The sequence below is a fragment of the Kogia breviceps genome, chromosome 1, assembly GCF_026419965.1.
Source record: "Kogia breviceps isolate mKogBre1 chromosome 1, mKogBre1 haplotype 1, whole genome shotgun sequence".
NCBI lineage: Eukaryota > Metazoa > Chordata > Mammalia > Artiodactyla > Physeteridae > Kogia > Kogia breviceps.
Genome location: NC_081310.1, coordinates 197,814,592 through 197,824,504, shown reverse-complemented (window position 1 = coordinate 197,824,504; position 9,913 = coordinate 197,814,592). Strand labels below are relative to the sequence as shown.

At 56.0% G+C, this 9,913-nt stretch overlaps 1 protein-coding gene across 1 annotated transcript; it reads left to right on the top strand.

Moving 5' to 3' along the window:
• The first annotated feature begins 1,254 nt into the window (after nucleotides 1-1,254).
• PHF13 (PHD finger protein 13) lies at nucleotides 1,255-9,462 on the top strand. The gene is made up of 4 exons (XM_059057368.2): nucleotides 1,255-1,642; nucleotides 4,322-4,423; nucleotides 5,817-6,351; nucleotides 6,807-9,462. Exons 1-4 carry the CDS (start codon nucleotides 1,604-1,606, stop codon nucleotides 7,031-7,033), a joined length of 903 nt encoding a protein of 300 aa, XP_058913351.1. The 5' UTR covers nucleotides 1,255-1,603; the 3' UTR covers nucleotides 7,034-9,462.
• The last annotated feature ends 451 nt before the right edge of the window (nucleotides 9,463-9,913 follow it).

The window sequence follows — 9,913 nt, the reverse complement described above, 5'->3', positions numbered from 1 at the left end:
AGCAAGAGCCAGCCAATGTAGCACTCACTACCTCGCAAAGAATCTCATCGTTGAGGGGTTCTTCCGATCATCGCTCTGATGTAGTATATGCAGATGAGTCACTTTTCTGATTTGAATTTAAAATTTTATGTCACTCCTCTTTAACAGTTTGTCTTAGAAGCTACCAAATATGTGATTGAATCATTTGCATTTCGTATACAGAATTTTCTCTTTCAAATGGTTATTAAAAATAATTTAAGTACGCGAGGCCTCCTCATGGTAAGTTTATCAGAGCAGTTAATTTTCAACTAAGTGTTCAGAGTCAATCAACCTTCAACATATAAAGTTGTAAAAGACTGCGGCGCAGCATTTAAACACTGCCAACTCCTCAATTAAATATCAGTAAACAAAGTCAATGTCAACACCAAATATCTCTATCAGGTTTTCGCCTCACCCACTGTTGTAATCCTGTGAGGAATTCAGGAAATAATTCACGGCAAAGTAAGAAAACAGGAGTGGTCTCAAGGTCAGGCGAAGATGGGGAAAAAAAAGCGTATTTAAAGCAAACATCTTCTCAAACACCAGCAACACTGGTGTAGTTTTTAAAAATGCGGTGGTAACCCGACACCTCGAAGTGTTTCCTACTGGGGAGATTAGGGCGGTCCCACCCCGCTCGGTCTCGGTCCACAATCCCGGACCCCCAGGGCAAGGAGGAGCCGGCCAGAAAAGCCACAACCGCGAAAACAAGTTCGCTCCGCCCGGTCTAGGGCGCGGGGATTCAGCCTTGGGGCGACTGCGACGTCAGCGCCCAGCGCCCCCGCCTGGGCCGTGGGGACCCCAGCCCCACAAAGGGGCACAGACCCCAAATCCCAAAGGCGAAAAAGGAGGCGCCAGCCGCCGCCGCCCATCGCTACCAAGGCCGTCAGCCCCTCCCCCATTCGCCGGGGCGACCCCTGACCTCCCCCGCCCCCGCGGAGACCGAGGCGCTACCGCTCGCGCCGCCCCTCCCCCATCGCCGAGCCAGCCCGAGCCCCCGCACCTCCCCCGCTCCGGAGGTCTCAGGTCCCGGAGCCACCGCCTCCGTAGACCGGGCAGCCGCCGCGGAGCTCTCTGGGGGTTGGAGTCCTCGAGGGGACCTTTGTGCGCCTCAGCCGCGGAACGGGGGAATACGACTCCCACAATGCCCCGCGCCTGCTCCCGCGCCACGCCCCCTCACATCGGCTTCACGTCGCCCCCAGACTACATTTCCCGACAGGCCTCGCGGCTCTCCCGCCCTCCCTCCGGAGACACGAGCCGAACTGGGCGTCAGGTCGGGGAGCCGGTCGGGTTCCCGCTCGCCGCCGCCGCCGCCCCCCCAACCCGCAGCGACTCTCCCGCCTCTCCAGTCGCGCTGGTCGCGGGAGCTGCATCGACAACTCTGCTCGGCTGTGGAGCCGCCGGCCCGAGAGTACAGTGCCCGGGACGCGACACACCGAGCCCCTCATCATCTCCAGTCAGAGAGACCCCTCCCGGGTCCGCCCTCGCCCTACGCGGCCGCCGGAGCCCCCGGCCCCGAGCGGCCCCGCGGCCCGGCGCCCGCAGCTCGGCCCCTGCACTCCCGCTGTCGCCGCCCCCCACCCTGAACATGGACTCCGACTCCTGCGCCGCCGCTTTCCACCCTGAGGTGAGTGAGAGCTGCGCCCCGATAGCCCCTGACCGCCCCCACACCGATCCTGTGCTCCCGGAGCTGGACCCCCGCCGGCCTAGCGCCGCCCTCCCCTCCCCCAGCTATCCTTCGTCGCCCCCCCGGGTGCCCAACCCCGCCCCCCACTCGGGCCCGCGCCCGGTCTTCCCCGCCCGCTCTCTCCTCAGTGTCCCTTCCGCGGGTGTCCGCGTCCTCCCGGCGCCGCTTCCCTCAGGTTGCCACGACCACCTCTCCCCGGCCTCGCGTAGCCCGGGGACCTGTCTGCGCCCCCGGCCTCTCCCCGCCGGCCTGGCTTATCCTTTCCCCGCCCCCGGGGACTCAGGCCGAGCCGCCTCCGCCCCGCGCTTCCGCTTCTCGGAGGAATCCCCCACCCCCTCCCAGAGGGGCTCGCGGCCCCCTCGGACGGGGACTCCGTTCCGCGCGCCCCCGCCTTCTCCCCTAATTCCCCAGGCCCGGTGCCCCGCGCCCCGCCCCCTAACTCCCGCTCGGCCCCCGCCCACTTCGGCTGGGGTGGGGGAGGCTCGTTCTTCGGGGTCCCCACCCCCGCGGGGGCCCGAGCCTTGCTCCCACCCCGGGCTCGCTCGAGTCCCCCTCCGGGGCCCCCTCCCCCGAGCTCGACTCGCCCCGCCCCGGCTCCCCCTCCTTCCGGGGATCGGCCCTCGGTTCTCCCGGCCGACCCCCGCCCCGCCGCGGTCCCCTTCCCCACCCGCTCTCGAGGCCCGCCGAGTCCGGTGTGCGGGTCTGGCCGCGGGCGGGTGGGGGAGGGGAGGCGGCGCCGGTCGGGTTCGTCCGCCGCGCTGCCGCCTCGGGGTCTCGCGGGGCCTGCCAGTACCGGAGCCCGAATCGTGCCCGGCTACTCGCGCCCCCTCCCCCGCGGGATGGGCCCCGCACCTTCCGGGGCCGAGTGTCGGCGGGGGGCGGCTTCCGCGGGAGGGCGGGGAGGGGGCCGCACCGCCATCTGCTTTTCCTACAGGCGGCGGGGCCAGGGCCGCGGGCGCAGTAGGGGCGGCGCGGCTTCCCTGCCCCGGGCCCGAGGCCCCAGCCGCCTTCCACTCTGCGTCCGTCCCGGCTGCTGACCCACTTCTGCGCGTTCCCCGCCGAAATAAAACTTCTCCCCGAGAGTTTGAGGGCCGCGGCCCTCCCACCCGGCCGGAGGGAGGGCGGTCAGTTCTTCCCGGGGAGGGGGCAGGCTCTCCGCCGCGCAGGAAGGGCTGGGCACCTCGCGGACTCCGGCGCTCCGCTGACCTGCGCGGCCCTCGGGGTCCGGGCGGCCGAGGGGTGGGGTCATAGGTGGTTTGCTAGCACCGAATTGAGAAAATCAAAAGAAGTGTAGCCCTTGGAAGGAGACCTGCGGGCGGCAGGCCTGGGCTGCGCAGTTTTCCGGGCGCGCTGGGCTGGGGCGGGCCCAGGAGCCCACCGCCTCATTTCCTCCCCCCTTTCACTCTACCGTGGGGCGGGTCCTTAGGCTCTGGAGGTGTTAGCCGAGCTCCTAAGGATGGGCCTGGGGTGGGTGATGAAATGCTTGCAGAAAACCTAAGTGCGCTAGTCGAATTAGCCGAAGTGAAACACAGTTGCTTTGCTTAGGAACAAATAAGAGCTTTTTCTCCTGGAGTTCCTCTCGTCTTCTGGAGGAAATCTGTTCTTGTCGAGGACGTTTCTTGATTGAATGGGGATGGGACACACAAGCCAAAACTTCTAGTATTTCATCTTTAGCGTGCAAATGGTAGTAGCAGGATTGTTTCTGGTTTATTCTCTGAGTTGGGGACTATTTGGGTGCCTAGCCCCCGGATGTTGGAGCAGTGGAGGGACCGGCCGGGGAAGTGTCTCCTCTGGAGGAGAGAGACGGGTAGGAGGTGGGGGTCCTCACGCAGCCCTGGCTGGGGAGGGGTCAGGCGAGATTCAGGTCCAGGGTCCCAGGTCTGAGTTCTGAATGTTAAGGAGTAGTTGACTTTCTTTCTTTCTTTTATTTATTTATTTTTGGCTGCGTTAGGTCTTCATGGCTGCACATGGGCTTTCTCTAGTTGCGGAGAGCGGGGGCCACTCCCCGTTGCGGTGCGCGGGCTTCTCACTGCAGTGGCCTCCCTTCTTGTGGAGCACGGGCTCTAGGCGCGCGGGCTTCAGCAGTTGTGGCTCACGGGCCCAGCCGCTCCGCGGCATGCGGCATCCTCCCGGACCAGGGCTCAAACCCGCGTCCCCTGCATTGGCAGATGGACTCCCAACCACTGCGCCACCAGGGAAGTCCCGGAGTAGTTGACTTTTGAAGTCTGTTAAAAGCCTTTAGTTACAGCTGCAGCAGGAGCTTATTTTCAAAGTGGAAAATTTGTGGCAAAAAAAAGCTCTTGATAGGCCTGTGGAAACTAATAGATAAAGTCAAAAAAAAGCCCCATGACTGCTAAGAAATAGACTTTTGTGCAAGCTTTTATCTCCTAACCAGTTTCCCAGTATTCTTGGCATAACATCATAATACCCCCTTTTTCAACTTCTGAAAACAGTGTTCTTTCTTGACCCACACTTCCCTTATCTTGTTCTAGAGTGTCTGTAAATCTAGAGTTTGTGACAGGTAGCGCCTAAAAGCCCCAGCTTGCCTAGTTTTGTTTCTGCGACCCCACCTCTACGTGTCTGCTTTCAAACGCCCTCTCCTTCCTCGTTTGTTAACAGGAGTACTCCCCCAGTTCCAAGAGGCGCAGGACCGTGGAGGATTTCAACAAGTTCTGCACCTTTGTCTTGGCCTATGCAGGCTACATCCCTTATCCGAAGGAGGTAATTTTCAGCACTTTGACTTCTTGCCGGCAGCAAAACCAGAGTGTTTGACAAGGTGGTGGCCGTGGAAGGGGTTCCCTGGGACGACCCGAGTCAATAGTCGGGCAGAAATCTGTCTTACAAAGTTGGACCAGCCTGGGAAGTGGTGCAGGATTGTCTCGAAATAGTTGGATAAACTTTCAAAGTTTGCTTACAAATAATATTTTTGATATCGGCCTGCTGTTAGTGGCCTGTACTTATCAGGGGCTTCTTATGGCCAGGCGCTCGTTTTTGGCCATTATAATGATACGCGGTAGGAGCTATTATTTATCTCCATTTTATTTTATTTGTTGTTTGTTCATTTTGGCTGCACTGCGCTGTGTGGCTTGCGGAATCATAGTTCCCCTGACCTGGGATCGAACCCGGGCCCTGGCAATGAAAGTGCCGAGTCCTAACCACTGGACCGCCAGGGAATTCCCTATTTATCTCCATTTTAAAGATGAGGACACTGGGGCACAGAGAGGGAACTCCTTATCCTGGGTCACAGGCTAATCGGTGGTAGAGACTGGGGTTCAAGCTGATCAGATGGTCAGGCCCAGTCCACCCTGCCCTGCCTGGTGGGTGGCCTCCCGATTGCCTTGCACAACACATTGCAGAATCTTCAGGGACTCGTGGCCAACTTCCCATGTAAATGAAGGCATTTTTCTTTTCTTGCTGAGAAATGGGCAGAACTGTGGACCAGCGCTGCCATGGTGCTCAAACTTCAGGGGCTTCGTTCATATTATGTAAGGGTTGAGGAATCGAGTATGTCTAGGAGGCCAAACCCAGCACGGGCTTATTGTTTCTGCCACCAGCTAGGTGGATAATGCTTGCATCGTGCCATGCAGAGCGTTGCCACTATTTGCAAATAAAAGTGCTTGACTGATCTGAAGGAGCCGTGGAGTTGAACTCACTGCTTTGGGGCAGTGATTACCTACTTTGATTTTGCAATATTTTGAGATGTCAGAAAATCCTCACAATTATTTTACATTCACTTAATTTAAAAAGTACATCCTTTGGGAGGACAAATTGAGGGGAGATTGTACAATCAGGAAAGATAAGAGTGTGAGGGCGTCTTCAGCACTCCTTTCACAGATATGTATTGAGTACTCGGGCAGGGGGGAGGGTTCAGCAAGGGCTGGAGGGTCCCCCTTGTGGGTTCATGTTCTAGCTGCAAGGTCACACTAAAGAACTAATGACACTGTTCCTAAGGAATAATGCTGGTGAGAGCTGGGAAGCTCCAGGTTGTGCATTTCCCCCGTTTGCAGGCCTGACCTGGCGGGGAGCCCTGGGGAGCTCTGCTCTGGGCCAGCTCTTGGTGCTGGGGGCTGGTTGGGATAATCGGAACCCACCACCTTTGTCTCTGTCCTTTCAGGAACTCCCTTTGAGGAGCAGCCCCAGCCCTGCCAATAGCACCGCTGGTACCATTGACAGCGATGGCTGGGAGGCTGGTTTCAGTGACATCTCGTCCACTGTGCCCTTGCCAGTCTCTGACCGCTGCTTTGGCCACCTGCAGCCCACCCTTCTGCAGCGAGCCAAGCCCAGTAATTTCCTGCTGGACAGAAAGAAGACCGACAAGCTGAAGAAGAAGAAGAAGAGGAAGCGAAGGGACAGTGATGTGCCCGGGAAGGAGGGCTACATGGGGGGCTTGCTGCAGCTGGAAGCCGCCGACCCATATGCAGAGACCCCCACGAGCCCTACCCTGCAGGATATCCCCCAGGCCCCCGGCGACCCCTGCTCGGGCTGGGACTCCGACACTCCTTCCAGTGGATCTTGTGCCACGGTGTCACCGGATCAGGTCAAAGAGATAAAAACTGAAGGCAAACGGACTATCGTCCGGCAGGGCAAGCAGGTGGTATTCCGGGATGAGGACAGCACCGGCAATGACGAGGACATCATGGTGGATTCAGGTGAGTGGCCCCTGAAGGACGGCGTGTCGCAGGTGGGTGGCCAGATGAGGGGATGGTAAGAGGGGTCTCAGCGCGGTCGCTTCCTTGGAGTGTGACAGTGGAGCGTGCCCTGCCACCTTCAGGGGAAAAGGTGCAAGAAAGTGGACGCCGAGACGTGTAGGAAGGGGTGATTGCAGCTGAGGACAGCTGAGGGTCCAGAACAGACCTCCAAATGTAACAATAGCACAGCTCGTAAGTAAACACCTCGCAGGTTAATTCCTGGTGTGTGTCACATGTTTCAGTGTCCTTTTTGTGCATTTGCTGCATTTTCAGAGAGGGAAGTATCGCCCTTAAGTGAAACTTGAAATCGGTTTCACCGCAGCTCAGCTGCTCTGTCCTATTGGAGAGCAGCCTTCCTGATGGAGAGGGGTTGTGAGAAGTTTTCTCCCTCCTCTTACGTGGTTCTCCTCTTTCAGACGACGACTCCTGGGACCTCGTCACCTGCTTCTGCATGAAGCCATTTGCTGGCCGCCCCATGATCGAGTGTAATGAGTGCCATACCTGGATTCACTTGTCCTGTGCGAAAATCCGGAAGTCCAACGTTCCGGAAGTGTTTGTCTGCCAGAAGTGCCGGGACTCCAAGTTTGACATCCGCCGTTCCAACCGGTCCCGAATGGGCTCCCGGAAGCTGTTTCTGGACTGACTGCTGGAGAGCGAGGAGACTGTGGGCGAGGAATCGGAAGGGACGAGGGGCCTGCTGGCCCTGGTCTTAGTTGAGCACAGAACTCTCAGCTCTGGTGCGGGCAGACCCCTGCCATTCAGGTGCCTAAGCGAAAGGACCAGCTGTCCAAGGTATAAACTGTACATAGCCAGTGACTGAATAAAATCCTCGTTGGCCAAAGCTGCTGCTAGAGCTGTGTTCTCTGCAGTGGAGGTGGACTACACACCCAAGCGCAGTGGGTTTGGTCCCGCTGAAGGTGAGAGTACGTGGTAGTTGTGAATTCTTCTTACTCATTGTTAATAAACTCCCGCCGATTGGAACAAGTGCTAGCTGTTACTCCTGCTTCCGCTGTGTTGGCGAGAGATGTTCAGTTTCCCTGGCCTGTTTATGAACAGCCATACATGTAAGCTTCTCGAGTGTGAGTCTTTTACCATACGTGTCTGTACAGCAGCCATCAAAGCTGCCCCTCCCTTAGTGGTGCGCCCTCTCCCCTGCCTTGGGGGCTGCCCGCTGGAGCCCCCCGGTCTCACCCTGAGAGGAGCCTGTGGCTGGGCTAGCCGGTGACCTCCAGGTTTCCTTCTGTTTGTTAAAGGGGACGGTATGCAGCTGCTTCTCTGTGGAAAAGGGGGGTTGGTTCGGGGGCGGTCAAGGTGGCCCGTGTTCATAACTCAGTTTCCTGTTTTGCACGATGTAAAAAAAAACCTGTCTTTTTGCACGAAATAGCCAAAAGTATTGGCATACTTCTGCCTGGGTTCCCCTTCTCTCCAGTTGGCTTCTGAGGGCCTTGGGGGTGCCCAGCAAGATGTTTTCAAGCGAGGGGGCACTCGATTCTCTCCTTGTCTCTCCCTCCCTTTGTTCTAGTAGCAGCATTAAAGGTTAGGCGGTCACTGGGGAACCGTGTTCCTCTACGTAGTGGGGGAGGGAAAATTGGGAGCAAGGCCTCTCCCACGGGTGGTTATTAGTACGCCCCTCATACAGGCTGGCCTGCTGGTTCCATGGGGCAAGGTTAGGACTTCTGAAGCCTTTCTTTTGGTTTGAAGTGGTGAGTGAGTGATACAGTAACATCGGTCTCCAGGAGTGTACCACTGAACTGTTCAGAGTTCCTTAGATCTAAACTAGGACCCTGGACTGGGGAGACCCCTGTGCAGGCCAGCTCTGCAGAAGCCTGGGAGTTTGGAGCCCCGGCAGGCCTTTGCTTGAGGGCAGTGTGGCCCGGGACACTGGTGGTTCTGGGGCTCGAGGGAGAGGGAGGGCTTCAGCTTTCTCTGAAATTGACATTGCTCTTTAGCAGTTCAAATACTCGTTCTTAAAAATGTTTTTTTGGTAAATCGATGGGTATGTTTTCATAAACATTGTTTCTTATAAAGCGTGAAAAGGGAAAGATGCCCAAGTCAGTCATATTTATTTACATCTAGATGGACTCTCAAAAAAAGGAAGTAGAAAAAAAAAAAAAAGATGGACCCTCAGCCCCTCTGCTGGGGGCTTCCCCTCGTGGTTCCCTTGTGCAGGGCCACCGGGTGAACTTGGTCCACATTCTCTCACTGAAGCACCAGGGGGGTTGAGCTGTATCAGAGCCTATATTTTGTTCTAGTATCTTTCATGGTTGACCAGCCAACTGCCTTTTTGTTGTATTTTTAATTCTGTTGCTTCTATTAACACAAAAATAGAGATAGTTTCTGAAACCCATTTTATTGTGAAGATCCCCAAGGGAGAAGTTCTGCTGTAGAGAAAAATAGTAAGAAGGTGGCTTAGAAACAACCTTCCCCTCAGACAACTGTCTGGCTCTGACTAGGGCAAACGTCCAGGAAAAGCTGGAGAGGAATTTGCCAAAGATCTGCCCCATGACATCGCCTGTCCCGTGTCTTCACCATGAGAGTAGCCAAAGTTTCAAAGTGTTTCTCTCTTTAAAGAAAAAAACAAAACTCCGCGAAGTTTTGAAAGTGTGTTTAAGAATAGGTGTGATTTTAGAGTGGAACTGCCAACCCTGGCAATTGCCATATTGCTCTTAGAAGATTCAATTCCTGGTGACGCCTCTGGAAGGCATTTGATACTCATCTCCATTTCTGTTTCCTTCATTTCCTTTTTGTTCTTTTGACAGGTTTACCCCTGTGGCTGGTGTCTAAGAAGTCAAGACACCTTGGTTTTTCTGTTAGATTGAGCTGGGCAGCTGCAATCAGCTTTATGCAAATTAGATACGGCCCATCTAGGGGCTCCTGGTTGGAGGCTAATGGAGTTGGGGAAGGGAAAGTTGTCACCCCAAAAGTAGGCCCCTCCCGTTGGCTTTGGCCAGGCCAGACACTTAACATCGTTTACACGGTTCTGCGTAATTATAAAGCTTATGTGTATAAAGCGAAGCTGTTTCTGTGAAACTGTATATTTTGTAAATAAATATATTGCTACTTTGAGGTTCATGTCTAGCGTCAGGTGTTTCTGTTGAAAGAATGTTCATTGCCACCCCCAAACCACGATTGGTGAAGTGAAGACTTGGGAAGTCAGAGTCTGAGTTTGGTTTAGGAGGATGGAAAATGCTCACAGCCCTTAACATACTTTTCTAGTAAATTCTCCAGAAACAAACCGCAGTAGGAATGACAGGAATAGCTCTCAGTTTCTTCATCCCATTGCGCATTAGCTTAAATCCCAGTGAGTGGTTACCCTGCATTGTAAAAGCTGCAGCCTCCTCAGGTTCTGCAAGCGGGATTAGCATATCCACACCCCCCCCCGCACCCCGCCGGGCTGCTCCTCCTGCCCTTTACATTTGGGGGTCCCAAGTGGCTGAGCCTGTTCTGTCAATCAGCTGTGTCTGCCTAACTAATCTGGTACCAGCTAGTGGTCAGCTAGTGCTTCCTCCTGTGATGTTGGAGC